Raw genomic sequence first — 18,845 nt, forward strand, 5'->3', positions numbered from 1 at the left:
GCTTACTTTTAAAATATGTTCTTTGGCTTCAGCTTGCCTTTTGGCTCCTCCAACACCTGGTGAAGCTGTCAGTCCTAGTATCTGAGGTAGGGGAATCACTGGTTTGCATTCTTTCTTGAGTTTATTGTTTTTCAACTTCTGTTTCAAGTAACGCCTCATGATGTTATTATAGACTGCTTCTTTGTTGGTGTGATGGCATTCATCAATAACGATGAGGGAAAAGTCTTAAAAGAAAATCCAAGTGGTTCATTTGTCCATACCAGCGAGGTATAGTGAAGAAAAGTACCTTTAAGTTAGTAAACTGAGGTGCCATAGTGATGTCTTTTCTCGAGCAGAATTCTGGCACAGACCTCTTTTTAAGAGGGCAATGTGACTATGCCAGTAACCTGTACATCCAGAGGTCCATGTATATTAATCATGAAACTATTCCTGTTAGATATTGCCCCTATTTAATAGATTCGTTTCAGAAAGTTTATAAAGGCACAAAGTGTTATGGGACAGAATTCAATCTCTGCCTATATTCTCCCAAATTAATCAGGATTACACTTAAATTAATCAGGATTACACTTTTGTTCTTTAATAACACATTTAATTTTAAGTGGCTGAAGGCTTTTTTTATGCAAATGAGAACCATACCATTTAAACAGAGATAATTTTGCCTTGTTTTAACATTGAATTTAATTATTATCATTATTATGATGAATATATATACTTCTTTCCCTTTCTCTCACTTTTTCTTCCCATTCCCCCAACATAGAAAGGACTGTATTTTATTCTACGGAAACATGGCAGATTTAACAGTATCCATTAGCATATGAAAATAACTTGTTGGTACATAGAAATAAAAAGTAAATAGAAAGTCCAGTGAGTGCTTGATTTAATAATGTATCCTTATGTATATAAAGGGGTCTAATTAAAAATATACCAAAATCTTTGTACTTTTCCCCAAGAAAGTAGAAGAGTTTAATGAAAACTTAAGCAATGAAAGACAATCTAAATCAGAGATACTCTTTTAAATCAGCATTTTGAAGATTATTTAACAAATACAGCCTCTGTTACTATCATTGATATTACTACTAATTCTTCTTTTACCAAAATACAAACACTTCAACCAACCTGACAACTGGACACCATCATCTTCTCCTATTTCTGAGTTTAAAAGGGAGTTTTCAAGGATTTGGGCTGTACTGATGATAACATCATAGGTTTTGACAACTTCTGGAAATGAGATTTTCAATTGGGTATCACCACTTAATCCAATAGTATGATACCATTTCTTCAAAAATGGTTCAAACTCTTTGCGGAAGAGCTGTTCAACTAGTGGTACCTTTAAAAATGCCAAAATTAAAAAAAAGAGAGAGAGAGAGAGCATGGTCAAAGCAAAAGGAGTATTGATCAAAGGCCTACTATGTGTCAAGCATTATCAGAGGTGTTTACATTATCAGTTAATTAAGCATAAAGACCTATCCAATTTGTCAGTAAGCATTTACTGAACGCCTATTAGGTGTAGGCATTGTATCTGAGACACAAAATGTTTAAGATATGGCTGACAACTTCAAGGAACAGTCTAGCTAAGCACATAGACTAAGACTAACCAACAAAAAAGCACAACTTATTAAAACACAATATAATAATTCTCTCATAGAAATATATACAAAGTGACAGCAAAGAGGCAGAAGCAAATGACTGCTCAAAAGAAAGGTTTAGAAGGAATTCTAATCAAGTAGGCCATGAGTCAATGACGAGATAAATGAAAACCAAGGCTGGATAAGAAATAAATCTTGAATTCATAGATCAGGGCCAAGCTATAAAGGGTTGTGAATACCACACAGAATATTTTAAATTTACTATAGTTCATAGGACCTTATGAGTTGTGTTTAGTGTTGATTTATTCCTGCTGTTTGTTTTGGGATGGGGCCAGAGACAATATGCCTAAAAAATTGAAGACAGCAGAGAACCAAAACTGAGGAGGTAAGACATTGCTTAGGAGAGCAGATGTGCGGTGAAGGGGCAGACCACTAAAATGGCTTTGGTGGCTGAGAAAGAACAAACAAGCAAACAGGCTTGGCAAAATAAGTGGAAATCTTTCAGACTTGACTGACATTGTTGAGTGGGAGTATGCTGGCATTGAGGTTACTCAGTGTAATTGGCAATTCACAGTATCGTTGCATTCACTAGCTGGTCAACATGTCACTCTTTTGAAGACCCTGACCTGGGGGCGCCTGGGTGGCGCAGTCGGTTAAGCGTCCGACTTCAGCCAGGTCACGATCTCGCGGTCCGTGAGTTCGAGCCCCGCGTCAGGCTCTGGGCTGATGGCTCGGAGCCTGGAGCCTGTTTCTGATTCTGTGTCTCCCTCTCTCTCTGCCCCTCCCCCGTTCATGCTCTGTCTCTCTCTGTCCCCCAAAAAATAAATAAACGTTGAAAAAAAAAATTGAAGACCCTGACCTGAAAGACCATCTGGAGATCAGAATATGGAACCCAGTGACAGATACCATAGAGAACATGAATGCCAACATCCAGGACAAAGAAGGCACCCGGATCCCCGCCCCCCAACCCCCCGGCCAGCAAAGATTCATCCTTGCAGGCAAGGAGCTGGAAGATGGCCACATTCTTTCTGACTACAACATACAGAAAGTGTCAACCCTGTATCTGGTCCTCTGTTTAAGGGGTGGCTATTAATTCTTCAGTCTTGCATTCATACTGCCCAATGATGGCATCACTCTGCATTATAGCCATCTGCCCCAATTTAAGTTTAGAAATTACCAGTTTCAGTAACAGCCGAACCTGGTGAAAGTTTTAATAAAAGATTTATTGCATGGTAGTTAAAAAAAAAAAAAGAATCCTTTCAGCTGGCTCTCCATATGTCATAGCATCTGCTGAAGGTGACTGAGTTGATACCTGAATGCTACGCACTGCCCATCATTCAGAATACCTCCTAGATCAAGGGAAAGGAATAACCAGGCCATCTTGAAGGTTATATGCTAGGAGAATTTATACCATGGAAGCCTAGGGATGTACAGTGTGGCAAATAGGGAATTGGCAGGAAGAGTTTCAAGGGCAAGCATCAAAGAATAAGCGTTATATTCCTCATAATGTGATTACCAGATAATGTGATCAATGGTTATCTTTCTATTGGTCTGCAGAACATGTGTTATTCATCTTTTTTTACTTGAGGTGAGTCCTACTTATGTGTAAAATGAGGGCTGGCTGATACCCCTGGCTGAGAACAGTGTAATGACACTGTCTTGTATCATTATTTAGTAGAAATGATGAACTTGTCCAAGAGTCAATGTGGAGGGGGAAGGGGTTAAAATGGAATCTATGAATTTTAAGGAAACAGTGTGGACCTAAAATCAAAAACCAAGTTTGGTTAGTGGAAGAAAATAACACAAGGTGAAAAGACTAAGAAGAGAAACTTTCCGTTAGTATTTGTTTTTGTTTTTGTCAAGGTAAAAGTCTCTGGTCTACCTGCCACAAAATCACCTGAGAGATTTGGAAAATGAAGACTCCTGGGCCCCACCAAAGAACTACTGAATCTAGGCACCATCTCTGGGGACAAAACATTGAAACCTGCGCTTATATGAAGCCTCTCATGTGACAGTAAGGCTTTAAAATTTGAGAACCGCAGCTCTTCTCTCACTTACACAAACACATATGATACATTTTTCTAGAACTATCCTTTTCATTCTACTTATATGAGACAGTGGAAATGATCTGAGGAAGTAAGAGAGATTCTGAAGAAGAGAATGGAAATTAAGCTTAATGGAAGGAGATAGTAAGATCCAGAGGAAAGAAAGTCAGCTCTGATCTGCTTATTATGTGACCTGGGACAAGTTACTGAATCATCTGAATCATCTCAATTTCCACATCAGTAAAATGAGGATAATGTTAGCCCTACGGTAGAGTTGTTGTGAAAATTAAATGAAATAGAGGCTGTCATTTTCTGGGTACTCATAACTCATAAAAATTTCCTGATATTTTGCTAATCCTTTTATTCTAGCTGTAGAGTGAAAAAAGAAGGCCAGTTGGCTTCAGAAGGTAAGGATTCAAGTTTCAGCTCTGCTACTTATTGGCAGGATGATCCCTGATGGACTAATTAAAGCCTCAGAGCCTCAGTTTTCTGATGGATAAAATGAGGATAATTATGGCTACCTCACAGAGTACCTGTGTGGATTTAATGAAGTATGATAAAAATAATTAATATTGTATCACCAAGTGCAATACAATATTAATTATTATATTGTTAATACACATCTCTAATTTCTTAGATTGTAGATTCCTGAGGACAGGATCCGCCTTTGATTTGTCTTTAAACACCCTCATGCTGCTGAGTGATTTAAGAATCTCTGTACCATGGGGTGACAAAGCGACCTGGGGTTCTGCCCGTAAAGGATGAGTCAAGAACTTTCAAAGAAGAAGCATCTTCTGGTCTACAGAACAAAAATAAGTTTTCACAGGAGGTAGCAGGTGTTGGAAGTCCTGATACTCACTCTGGGTGGCATTGACTTCCTACTGAAGGACACAGAGAAAGCCAGATGCAAGTCTGACATGGCTAATTGGGAGGTGTGTGGTCCTCTTGGAGCCTTTTCCTGAGATGTGACAGAGTGCCTGCCAAGACTAATCAAACCCAACTGCTACCCACTTCTGCTGAATCATATGGGGCTGTATTATAGCATCTGAAGGAACCTGGGATTTATCTCTCGTGATGTTGAAGCCCTAGATAGGAAATAGAAAGTCTGGGAACACAGGTGGTGTTTTCATTTCTCCCTGCATTTGAAGGCGATAACTTTGGAAAGCATGGAGGCAGGGAGATGAAAGTAAACGGTGTTAGAGGGGACAGGATTTCTCTTTTCCAGATCAAGGGTGATAATACCATCTATTTGGTCAAATACAGAACTAAGCTTATTTGACATACGGAACTAGCGATTTCCTGACTCGATCAAAAAGAACTGAAGCTCATGTGCCTTTAAAATGGAAAGAAACAGGGTAATAAAGTAAACAATTATGACATATATGGAAGAACCAGTGGAGGGATTTCTGGTAATTCTTAGGGAAAAACAATAGAGAAGCAGATGATGAATTAGACTTATGTCCTTAAATGTCTACATAACAGGGCAGTGAATATGAATAATTAATGAGGATAATTTAACATTCAAACATGGCTGTAAATGTGGATTCATAAGAATCACCTAGTTGCATGAGATGAATGGTTTGTGATGAGCATACAGCACTGAGAGGGAGTCATTAGTCATTATAAGAAGGAGATACATTAGGTGCATACAAAACCCTGAGACCTGCAATGATCAGTCAACATGCAGAAGATGAAGAAACGAATGTTAAGTATTTACATTTAGGCTCAAAAAATTAACTGCACAAAAATAACTTAAAAGGCTTCTAGTCTAACAGATTTTTGGACAAAAAGAAACTGAGGCTTTTAGTTTATGGCAAACTCCAGATGAGTCTGTGGGTGCCGGCACCGGTGATAAAGGCAAACCTGCTCATGGCTTCGTGTCACATGGGCTTACTGTCTACACTGATAAGACCGTATCTGTAGTATTTTGCCCAACTCTGGACACTGTATTTTAAGAAGTCTCAAAAAGGATGGGCACTCAGGATGATGAAAAATCTGGAAACCATGTTATATGAAAAAGAGTTAAAAGGACTAGGAATATTTATCCCAGGGAATCAAAAGAAAAATGACACAGGAACCACATTTCTGCCTTCTCTATGTGAAGGGCAGTCACAAGGCAGGAGAATTAATACTTACTGCGTATAATCACAGAGGAAAGAACTCCAACCAATGAGTGTGGATTCTAGAGAAACAGATTTTGCTAGGGCTTTCCTTCTGAGTCAGTTATTCAAAGAATGGATCAAGCTATCTTATTAAAATGGGGACTTTCTGGATATTCCAGCTTACTCAGCAGAGGTGAGAGAACCACCCTGCAATGGATAAGCACTAGATCTTGAAGTTCTCTTTCAGCTCTAATAGTTTATGACCCTGTGGCCTGATAAGAAAAGGGAATCAAAAATATACCCTAGGTGTTGAGGCTTCATGCTTTGGAGGAGGTGGTGTAACTAACAAAGAGATAGATAGAGAGGGAAGGAGAGACTGTAGGGAGGGTGATGGTGAGGCTGAGGTTGAGGAAATTAAACTGTAGAATATTCAAATGGTATCAAGAACTCCAGCTGAAGTATCTTCAAATCCAGTTAACTCTGTTTTTTTCTCCAAACCTGGCATTAAGACCCTGTTCAACTAGTTAAGAAGTTCCATTTACCAAGTTTTGGAGGTGAGGAAGAGGGAGGGGAAGAAAAACTAATATTCACTGAATCATTCCTAGGCTTTAGACAGATATCTAATTTAAATTTCAGAGCGGCTGTATAGGGTACTATTATTTTGTTCGCTTTACAGATGAGGAAACTAAAGTGAGAGAAGTTAGGAATTTGTCCAAGGTTAAACTACTGGTAGGAAGAAGTAGTAGTCAAAGCTAGATTCCTTTTATTCCAAAAGATAATGTCCTTAATAAAGGCACTACGTGAAAAGCTATGGGCAAATAAATTCTGGTGCATCACTATTGTCACAAAAGAAATAAAAGTATTCTAATAATAGTCATTTAAGCATAAAGATCTTTTGACTTAGTAGATGTATATAGAATGCATTTGGAACCACATGATAGAAATTACTCAGATCATAGATTCTGAGTATGTTACTTCAGTACTGAAAAGCAGGTTGCAACTAAAACTTTAAGCGTAACAGAAATCCAAAAACACAGGAAAGCTGTATAGTCTGTTGCTATATTTTTGGTAAGGGTCATGATGAAAACCGAGTTATTGTAAGTAATAGAGAAAAGACTATTTTGGCCATGGAAATGTATACTCAATTTTACTCCATAAAAGTAAAAATTAATCCACTCAATATGCAAATTAATAAATTAATAAACTCATTTATCTGAATAAAGCTCAAAAAACTAGATTTTGTTTTATCGTAAAGGGGAATTATACCTGTTTACGAAGATTGGTCTTTAAATATCCCAGGACATAAATTACTAGAGGGAAACCTCAGTTACATTTCAAGTAGCATCTTTGTATAATTATTGAAAGTTAGTCATCTATTTTCCTTTTTAACTTGATTTAGATCAGCCAGATATTCACTTAATTTTCTCTTTATCTTCACATAAATTATACATATTCTGGATAAGGAGGATTTACTACCTTTAACTAAGGGCCAACAGTTAAGGAGACTTCAAAAAACAATATTTGATCCTAGATTCCAGTAATATTTTGAGGTCATTCATGTCCACCTACAGTGATAACTTAAATTAGTGCCAGTTAACCTTAAAGAATATCTGGGTAAATGTATTCTTAATACCTAAATAACAGCTATTTGATCTTTGCTCTGGTCTTATGAAGCAAAATCATTTTAAAAGCTAATAACTTAGATATCATTTAACTGTAAAAGCAAAGATATAAAGTAAAATAAAAGATTACTCTTAATTACACTAAATCCGCGCGATCCATTGTTATAGTGTCATTTTACAAATGCGTCAGAATAATAAAGTGAAAATAAACACAGTTGTATTATGTGCGATTTGAATACCTTATTGACAAGGACTATAACCTTTCCAGGTTCAGCTGCTTTTTTCTTCTTGTCCAAGTGATCCTTGGCAATGTAAACGGCCACTCTGGTTTTCCCACTCCCTGTAGGGAGGCATATAATGATATTGTTCCCCTCCAAGGCTGGTTGGGCAACTTCCATTTGGTAGGGCCTGAGATGCAGTTCTGGCTCAGGGGATGCTCTTTCTGCCACATTTTCTTCCTCTGAAGGAAATTAAAAGGTAGAAAAGTAAGGGAATGGGCAATAAAACAACTAACGCTAGGAAGTCTAAAACCGAACATAGGCTTCTTGTGGTTTAAATTCCCTTTCATGTGTGGTCCAGCGCAATCCATTTTTCTATTTTTCCATACCAAATGGGTGTCAGCTCTCTTGGCATTTGCAGGATACAACCAGGCACTCCACCATGGAAGTGGCCTGGGGGTGGAGGTTCCTGGGGAGGGAATGAACAGGATGGTGGGCAGGGAGGGGAGGGAACAGGGGAGAGTCTTTTCAGAGAGTGAGCAGAGCCAGGGGAAATTGCAGAAAGGGCTGTAGCACAGGATTGGCAGTAACAGTTCTTAATGGCTCAGACTTTCCAATTCTTTGTTGAGCCCTTATGCCCTACTTGTTTCTTTTTAGACTTTATACCTATGAATCAAAAGGAATTGGGAAAGCAGGAGTCATTAGTTCTCTTTGTTCTGTATCTGCCCCTCCCCAGCCCTTACCTTTAATTGCAAAGAAGATATTATGGCTAATACTACTTTCCTTCATTTGAAAAACTTTATCTGACAACCAAATATCCCAGAGCTTGTTTGTCTGTCTGCCTGTCTGTCTATCTATCATCTATCTATTCCCAAACTCTAAAATGGCAAAAAAAAAAAAAAAAAAAAAAAATCCTATTTTTGCCATGTGAGGTAGCTAGATTAAACAAGGGTGAAGGGGAAAAACTTTCCATGCAAGCCTTTAGTTGATAGGTTGTCTTTAAAAGATGAAAAATAATTTTGTTGGTTTGAACTGAATTGTGATAAATTTAGTTTTGAATTTTGGTCTTTATCACTTCCTTATATGTATTCTCCACATGTTTGTATTTTCCTGAAACTCACAAGGCAATACATAAAAAAATATGTCCAGTTAATATAGATTTCTGAATTTAAAATTTAAAATTTAAAATTTCTGAACTAATATACATTAATTCTTTGAACATTAGAATAAAATCATTATAACATATCTTGGTTTAAACATGTTTTGTTTAAAAGTGACCAGATTTATCTATATTAGCCAGGGGAAAAAGATCTAAAAATGTATAACCTATCATGTGGAATGCAGTAAAATAAATATTATATCAATTTAAAAGCCTGTCTTATGCTTTATATAGTCATAAGGAAAAAATGAAATGACAGCACTTAGTACTTCATTACACATGAAGTGTTCTTTCTCTTATCAATGATTGCAAAAAAACTAAACCAACATAATCCCATTAACTTCACAAAAATTGCTGATGGTTCCATTTCAGCAACTGGATGATTCTATTTAAATGGGTTTTAACTTGTTGTGATAGTCCTATCTGCATAGGTAGGAAAATTCACACCAAATACCACTTAGTAAGAGTCATCTACTAACCTGGCAGGAAATTTGTCTTCTGTATGGATGAGTAAACAAAGATGCAATACATTTAAGTTATCATTGGATCATCTGCCGATTCATTTAATATGATTTTCAGGAGAAACTCATTTAAGATCACCAGCATTTAAAAATATGCACTTACAAGTTTGCTCTCCATGCTTGTTTTGAACTCTACAGCAATCATAATGATTCATCTTCTAGTACATTTATGTAAGGTTCAGATTTATTTAAGAATATCATTACTTCTCTAAGTGGCTTTTATAGATTATCAAAATCCTACCATTCTACCTACATTACCAGCATTGATTACCTAACTTCCAAAAGAGCAAGAATATTTGCAAAGGAAGATGTATTTTAAATTGCATTTAACACCAAGATCCAGTTATTTACTTTTGCTAAATTGATATTTAATTTAGGAAATTCATTAAAAGATATTAACAGATTCCCTTTGTTTAATTTCACTCCAGGTATATTTTTGCATGGATTTTTAAAAATAATAAAATTCTGGTTCCCTCGTAGTAGTTAAATGTACTTCTTTAATCATTTCCCCTTTTTATTTTTCACACTTCCTACTATATCCTTGGGTGATACAAATTAAAAAGAGAAATTAGAGCAATTTTCTGTCTTTTCCCAAGTAATCTAAAACTTATCAAATGAGCACAACATCAATGCCGCTTATGCGTACTAGCTATTTATTATACTGAAAAATGTAAGATGAGTTAGGAAGCTAAAAGGACTATCATGTTCAAGATTTGATTCTAGAGCCAAAGTTGTGATGTTTCCCTGCTACTTACCTCATCATGCACCACTAATTCATTGTGCAGTAATTATTCACTAGGTGGCTCTTATGTGCCATGTAGCCCCAGGAATGGAGTCCTTGTCTTCAAGGACTTCAGGGTCTAAAGCACTATACGCTGCGGCCACTAACAATGTCTGGCTATTAGACAGATAGCTCTATTAGCTTCCATACTTTTGAGTCAACTCTAGGAAACTTGATGGGTAGCCCCAAGTTTAAAAGAGAAACACAGAGTGAATATGGAAAAAATCAGAGTTGGATTCATTGTGAGAACAGCATCCAAAGAAGAGCTGGTGAGTGCTAAATATTCAGCCTGATTCTTGCCTTATCACATCCTCTGACATAGGGATGGAAGAATTTATCCACATAAGCAATGAAAAGAGAATTTTCTCTTCTCTGTCACCAGAAGGAGAGAACTGGGCGGGTGTCAAGGAGCCAGGAGCCAATTTCCTTTATAAAAGAAATGTTTGGGTTTTTGTTTGTTTGTTTTTTTGTTTCTTTTTGGCTTGCTTTGAAAAGCAAAATCAATTAAATGCAATAATGAATGTGGTATTTAAAATATGCACAAGCTTTGAATAACACTGTGCCCTTCCTCTACAACAAATATTGATTGAAGACCTTGAAATTATACTATGCCATATAAATGGTCAAAAAATAAAATCAAATAGGACTTAAATAATAACATTTTATTGGAACTACACCATGTGGCACATTTCATTCTCACATTGATTTTGACAGCTGAGTTATTCTTGGAGAGAAAAGGTCTGTCACTGCATGTGTTTGAAATCGACAAAGTATTCCTTTACCTATAGTATGTAACCACGGAAAAATACGCCATTCCAGCTGGACAAATATTAATAGGTATTACCTCGAAATAGTAAGGAAATACTTTCTACATATCAGGCCAATGCGTATTGCCAAAAACATTGCCACTTTGTGAGATGCAGTGTATCTCTCTAAAAATGAGAAACAGAAAAACAAAAAAGCTTTCCCTAGCATAATTAGAATACTTAAACTTTAGGAGCCTTATTAATCGTGTTTTCCTATGATGAAATACTTCCACAAAGGAACACAATGTTATGGTATTGGGTCACATCCATGAGCCTTATGTCCCATTATGTAACTGTTGAAGGTGGACAAAGGACATATGAAATAGAGTCCCTTTGCTGTCAGCCTGAAAGGTTAAGATATAATCGCAAACACTGTGATGCTTTTTAGAAATTAAATGTATGTTTACCAATTTGCAATTTATCTAAACCTTTTTTGAACTGATTTCTAATTCACTCTACACGATACACCTGAGGGAAAGAAATCTCATAATTTTATAAATTCAGAATTTTACTACCCACTATGCGAAGTAATTCTTCATTTCTAAGCACTGACCCCATCTAGAACTTCAATGGGTGCCCTTTGAAAATGAGTTTGTCTTCAAATGTATTTGCCTTTGAAAATGTATTTGCTTTTTAAAAGTAGGTTGCGTTCAGATTTATCACGTCTTTCATGCCACATTGAGGACTGAAAATCAGTAAATAGTTACATTTGCTAACAGCTCTAAATAGACAAAATGGCCAACACATAGGGGATGCCCATTAAATATTTATTGAATGAATGAATATTGTTGAAAAGCCCTTACTTAGACAAACAAAAATTAGGATGAGGTCCAGAAGCTTAAAACAACCATAAAGATGTTAAATATTAGCTAGAGCACAGTTTGAGTTCTAACAGCAATAACATTTAATAGAAATGTTAATTATTAAATCTAACAGTTGTTTGCATAGCAAGTATAGAAAATTCAAATACAATCCACAGAACTAAGCATAGGGCAATAACTTAATAAACACTGCCTGCAGTGAACAGAAAATGAATTAACCCTTTAAAAGCTTGGAAAGCTTTTAGAGCAGATGACCATTTTCATGTAAATGATTTTGTCCCTTCAGGACTATTCTAGCTAAATTTCTATAATTCTTCAGACAATGCAGGGTAATCTGAAATACACAACATTTTCCAAGTGTTTTCTACAACTCAATCACAAAACAAATGAATACAAAAGTAATTTGTGTTTCTGAATTTGCCAATTTCCTACCGATTCTTAGCTGGCCACATTGCAAAGCATTTTTTGTTTGTTTATAATTTGTTAATTTAATTGTGAGATACTTCAAACACCAGACGAATATAGAGAGGTGTATAACAAATCTCTGAGGATCTATCACCTATTCTTAGAAAATGTTAACATTTTAGTTCAGTAGTAATCATTGGAACTGCACATTCAATCAACAGAAAGAAGCGATATGAATTTGACCAGACTGACAACATTTAGGCAATCTGATAACAGGAAGTATTGCTAAAGTGTGGCATTGAGAAGAGGCGCTCTCGTTCATTGCTGGTGTGCTACCAGCTAATAGAGGGAGCAATTAGGGAAACACCTAATAAAGTTCTCATTTAGTGACAAAAGTGTTTTTGCAAACTCCACTCCTATGCAAGAGATATTAAGGGAAACTGAAACTCTCTTAACTATACGTGTCATTTTTAGTTTTTCATTTTAAAAGGACTCTTGTTATCTGCAGCTAATCTACAGAGTCACCATCATCTTATTGACAGTATTAATGGATTTATTTTAAAAGTATTTTAATTAAAAAAAATAAGGTTTGGAACACATGTACCAAACTGAATACATCATTTAAATGCAGTCAAATTAACTGAAACAGACAGCATAAATAAAATAGATGACATAATTCTATGGAAGGTGGCATATGCATATTCTTATCGACACCAAAAAGATAAGTACTGGATCAAAAATTAGAGAGCTTGATTCTAAGACTTTTATAAGTTGTACTTTTGAAGAAAGTGAATGGCAAAGTTCCAAAACTACTTCAACTGGAGAAAAGAATTGCTTTAATTGCATAAATACATTAGGGAGGGTATGAACAGCCCCCATGCTTTCCACTATATGGCGTCTTATTTCACACTTTTTAAGGTTTACACAACAGTTAGGCAGTACCTGAATCACTTCCCATGGTGCCTGAATCACTGCCCATGTTGCTGTTATGTCCAAGACTTTCATCTAAGCAGCTGACACTTCCTTCTGCCAAACTTGTGTCTGATTCTGCAAAGGAAAACATTTTAAAATATTTTAAAAATATTTCTGAGAATAAACGTATTTTAACTGCACACCTCTACAGCACACAGTACATACAGTTCAATGCAAGTGGAAAAGGCACACCCAGACAATTATGAATAAAAGGTAAGAGTTCCTGGCACGCAACATTTAAAAAGTCTACTATGGATGAGCAGCTGTCGGGTAGTGAATCAAACACATATACCTACTTGAAGTATCATACATCCGATTCGAGAGCAAATACGAATTTGTAAACACGTGTGACTTTTGATGTCCCCCCACCATGTAAGTTTTGTGCAAGAAGAGAAGATCTAGGCTTGATGGTGGCATTGAGACAAAAAGTACTACACAGAAACCACCGAGTTATTTTAACATAATATGGCAGGGAATTAATAAAGGATAAAGAATTGATAAACCACATGGTTCTATTGATTGGTTCTGAAAAGAACAGTTCAGCGATAAACATTACTTCAAAATCTCACAAAGAATTTGCTCAAAAAGAATATCATTAAAGCCTGGCACTGCAGTTGTAATGGAAGCTTCTGTGAGGCTGGAAATAAATGTTTTCCTTTACTACAATTAAACTAAGCTTCCATCAAAAAGTCACCATGAGGATGAATGTCAAGAGCGTTCCCTTAACTTGTTAATCCCGATTTTTGGTTTTCAGTACTCAGCATCAATTCCTTTGGAAAATCTTTTTTTCCCTCTAGGGAAGACTTCCCTCTTTACAGTTTATTGCCAAGGATTTATGCCATCTTATCCACAGGGATCAGAACTATTGCTAAGCTGGGAAAAGTAAATGAAAGATGGCAGCAAACGTCAGCCCTGGAATCAGGACTTGTGAAATTTGCTGTTGAGGTTGCTCTGAGCCTAACTTGCCCTCATTTAAAATGGGGCTAGTACAATTCACCCTCCAGAATTTGATAACCAGTAAGTAATATTAGGCACAATAAACTCTTACCACTGCAACTTCAGTGCTGATAATTGGAAAATGAAATAAAAATCAAGTTGTTGATTAGTATTAGGGCAGGAGTTCCATTAAATACCGTTCTTCTTACAACTAATAGCATTTCATAATATTTATACTTGTTGCATAATTATCACTTCATGCTAAAGCTCCCAAATGCACAAAACGAATTACATAAAGTAGCCGTTAGCTATTTGAAACTAGTGTGAGTGCCACCCATTTAGGGCTAGTAACAGAACCCGTTGAAACACACACATAGTATATTATCAATAAAATTTCTCTGGAAAAAGACCATATACAACTCCTCAAAACTACAAGTATCTTCTTTTTCCTTAACCAGTTTTTTTTTTAAGTTGGTGTATTAAGGTACAATTTAGATAATATAAAAATCATTCTTTTTAGGTTTTTTTTTTAGGTAGGTTTAGTTTGTCGACACAGACACATGTATATGGTTTTGCAACCATCATCACAATCAAGATTTTTCTATCACCTCAGAAGTCCCCTCAACCCCTTTGTTTTCATTTTCCACGTGCTGCCCCCTAGCAGTCCCTGATTTAATTTCTATCCCTATAGCTTTGCCTTCTCCAGAAAATCATATAAACGGATTCACACAATACGTAGCCTCTGTTTGATTTCTTTAACTTAGCCTAACACGTTCAAGATGCATCCTTGTTGTTCATATCACTAATCTGTTCCTTTTTATTGCTGACTAGTACTCCATTGAGCATCTACGACATCTGCGACATCTCCCTTCCAATAAGCCTAGTTAGCGGGAAATATAATGGAATTATAACTGATGCCAATCAAATATGTAAGATATCTTTTTTTTTTAAGTTCAAAGAAAGCTGATAAGGAATTTGTGGAAAAATTCTCAACGGACACGCATATTGTTTAAGTATATTAGCACAACACAAATATACTAATTTGAAAATACTGTGCCTACCAGTTGTCGTAGATTAGCTCTCAAACTCAGATTTGAGGAATCCCTTATGACTACACGGGAAAACCTGTATATCTCACTGAGAGATTTTAAATATGGCACTTTGCAATTCCCAGAGGTATGCCTTGTTAGAAGCTTAGAGGCGAGTGTGGGATAGAACTGTCAAGCAGAAGAGCGTTTGGGGCAGATGTACTGATGAAAAGAGAATAAGATTTATAAGGAAAAGGCAAGGTGTAAAATGAGATGGGGAAAATGTCATTGCAAGGATAATTCTAGATCTAGAAATACAGACTAGGATTTCTGAAGCAAAAAAGTAAATTTTGACATGCTTTTCATTTGTTGTTTTAAATAGGGTATTGAGAACCGAAGATAATACCAAAAATACCGAAAAATACTAACAAGTGTTATCTAAAATTAACCCTGTATCTTTGTTTCCCATTAAGTGTAATGCACTTGATTTTCATTTGATTCTCTAATCATTAGCAGTTCAACAACAATCTGAAAACTCTTTTGTGTATATGTAAAGTCAAAGTTTTCCCCAAGCTCTGTTCTAACATATGTAAGTTTGGGGAAGCTATTTAACACAACGTGCATGATTAATTTGTAAATATTAAAGAAAGTTGTGACCCCAAATAGGGTATTATTAATTAAGTTTGTTACCTGGATTATTTTGATCTTAACAAACAAATCTGCAGTGTGTTAAGAAAACACTGAGCTCAGTACCTTCACAGATGTAAATTACATTTTAAACCTCAACATTCTGTGTGGTAGATATCCATTGTCACCTCAGTTTTATAGATGAGAAACCAAGGCTCAGAGAAGTTAAATGATTTATCCTGACCACACAGCCATAATGGGGCCGAGCTAGGAGGCCCCAATTTCTGGATCCGAGTCCAGTCACTATTCCAAGTGCTTTTTATTTGATGGCACGCAATGGCTCATGCTTTGTGTGAAGCTTTGTAAACAAGCAAACAATCCTATATCTAACAGTGTTAAGTGAAATGAAAGTTGGTTTTTGTTGTCGTTTTAAAGCATATAGACATTTTCATTGTAACGTCGAATTTTCTAGCAATCTTGAAACAGTTTGTCTTCTCAAGGGGAAAAAAAGCTAGAGAGATCGTTTTATTTTGCTCACATTTCTGATTTCATCGATAGACTTTCGTTTACTTTACATTTAAACATCCACACTTATTTTTGAAATTTTCTTTTCTGCACATATATAAAAGAGGAACACTTCCATCCTTGTTAAACAAAATTAATTGGAATAATTCTGCTGTAGATAATTATGAAAATGAAAGTGAATATATAGAGGTTTATTTCTTTGTCATTTTGAGGATATATAAAATCTCTACTTTCTCAACACAAAAATAATTTTGTTTCCTAGGCAGCGAATTTTTATGCATTTGATATATATTTTTTTATTTCATAGAAAGAGAAGTACTAGAGGAAATAACTTGAACAATAAAAGAAAATATATTGAAACTCCCATAACATTAAAAATGCCTTTCCCAGAGATTCTCTTCCTGCAGTCACTTAAGAGAAATCATGTTTAAAAAAATCACACACACACACACACACACACACACACACACACACACATAAGGTCAGATCAAGTGATTGTGTGATGCCAAAATTAAACCAAGCTATTGAGTTTATAAGCCAAGAATTCCTGTAATTGATTTATATAGGATTATTTTGTTTCATCTTTCGTACTTTTCACAGTACGTCAATCTGGACTTATGTCCTGATGAGTAAAGTCATGTGTCTATGATTTTAAAATAGATCAGATAAAATAGAGTAGTCAATTGGAGGCAGGGTGTTGCCATGAAAAGAACATGTGCTATGGAGTCAAACAGATCGGTCTCCAGATCTGAGCTCAGCCACTGCTAACAAGTGACTTAACCTTTTTTTTTCTTAAAATTTTAAAATACAGATAGTAGTTTCTATTTTCTCATTTATTTTGAGAATGATTATGTTAGATAAAGGAAATGAATCTTGAAGAGGAACAAATCTTAAATTCTCATGAAGTTGCTACTTAAATGGGCTTTTGAATATTGGAGTTACATTATATAATAAGTTTAGTTAACTTTTATATAGCTGTCATTTCCTCTAGGGAAAATATCAAAGCTGGCTACAAAACAGATTAGAAAATGTTGGTAATTCCTAACTGTTAAAAAAAAAAAAAGAAAAAAGCAGTTATTTATATCAAACTTTTTTGGAATGAAAGAAAATGATACTCATCCAATTAAAAGATAGGATTTTCTGTAATAACTTTGTAAACAGCACAAAAAAAGAACAGCTCTGAGTACAATGATCCTAAGACCAGTCCATAAGCCATGGAAAAAATGCCTCATTTTGCAATCACAACTTGAATATTTTACTAATAAAGCAGAAATATTACCTGGAATCTGAGAAATTTCACATTTAACATCTTCTAGACTTTAAATACTTTAAAATATTTTTAAACCATTTAGAACCAAAAATATTGAAGTTAAAAAAAAAATTCATATGAAAAAAAACCTCTCGGTTGAAGGCCTTTTTAGATCTATTTCAATGTAAAGTATGCCCTCTACTGGCCAGTGCTATTATAACAATTAATTTGTAAGGATATTGTTTATTCAACCTAAGGGCTAAGCTTCATTAGGTAAGATACAGATTGGTTCTTACTTCTATTCCTGACAGGTAATGCCCCCCCCCCCCCCCCCCCCCCATTTTCAATCTAGATGTGTTTCTCACCCCACAGAATACTTCGCTTTTTTTTTTACCCCTGGCTGTCATACATTCTCTTTGCCAAAAAGTGGTTTTGTATTAGAGCAGGAAGCAGTGCAAGGGGCCAGGGCCTGTACTCGTTGAGGAAGAAGGGCACCAGCAGATCCCATTCCCCCTGAGAGGTAGTGCTTACAAGGTCTGCAAATAATCTAATTTCACTTGTCACAGTACTTTGATGTTTATTGTAGTTCTGACCTTGTGGTGCATTTTAGCTTCACCTCTTTAGCTCTTCCCCTTTGCCTGGTTTCATAACCCACGCACCCTGGAATGTCGAAGAGTAGCCCTCAAGATTTAAACACATGTGCATGTATGGGCATGCCCAAAACTACTGCGTGGGCTTCCTAAGTGTGTTTATTTTCATACTACTAATAATACTTATTTAGTTTTTCTTTCTCTCTTTCTTTCTTTCTTTCTTTACTTCTTTCTTTTCTCTTTCTTCCCTTCCTTCCTCCCTCCCACCTTTCTTTCTTTCTTTCTTTCTTTCTTTCTTTCTTTCTTTCTTTCTTTTCTTCTTCTCCGTCTCTCTCTCTCTCTCTCTCTCTCTCTCTCTCAGGGTCCCGTCTGTTTCAATAGCTCTTACTGGTACTTAAAAATGAACAACAGTTGAGTATTGCCCATATGGAAAAAGCAGGCTTTTTGTGATGTGTACACTGGGGACTAAGATGAACCTTTATCACTTTCTTTCTTTTCCCTTCCTCTTCTTTGAGGAGCTATACTAGCCAAACCCCTCAAGACCACCAATAAAGTTATTCTGGACTCACCTCCCACTGTGGGTTCCTTTGACTCTGTGCTTTTCTGTGGGCTCCTATAATTGGATCAGACACATTGCTAAGACCTCTTGTCTTTTTTTTTTTTTCTAAAATGCAAAGTATCCTAACACTCAAACACTCCTTTTCTTTTGAAATAACTTATCCTTAATCTTTTTTGAGAGGAAATAGATGACTTTTATTTTCAGCTCTATGTATATGGATTTGTGCGTGTGTGTGTGTGTGCACGCACACACACACACACACACACACACGCTCACATTTTGGTCTGTCAGAT

General features: G+C 35.9%; 1 protein-coding gene across 3 annotated transcripts in view; it reads right to left on the bottom strand.

Moving 5' to 3' along the window:
• Positions 1–18,845, bottom strand: part of IFIH1 (interferon induced with helicase C domain 1) — a 56,727-nt gene that overhangs the window by 16,282 nt on the left and 21,600 nt on the right. For all 3 annotated transcript variants that reach the window (XM_040475201.1, XM_040475202.1, XM_040475200.1), the window contains exons 4-7: positions 13,009–13,113; positions 7,595–7,815; positions 1,117–1,327; positions 7–224 (exon numbers count right to left, since the gene is read on the bottom strand). In XM_040475201.1, coding sequence (XP_040331135.1) covers positions 7–224; positions 1,117–1,327; positions 7,595–7,815; positions 13,009–13,113 — 755 coding nt within the window. The remainder of the gene's footprint in view (positions 1–6; positions 225–1,116; positions 1,328–7,594; positions 7,816–13,008; positions 13,114–18,845) is intronic.

This window comes from Herpailurus yagouaroundi, unplaced genomic scaffold (assembly GCF_014898765.1).
Source record: "Herpailurus yagouaroundi ecotype Mexico unplaced genomic scaffold, PumYag 140, whole genome shotgun sequence".
In the NCBI taxonomy this organism is placed as follows: domain Eukaryota; kingdom Metazoa; phylum Chordata; class Mammalia; order Carnivora; family Felidae; genus Herpailurus; species Herpailurus yagouaroundi.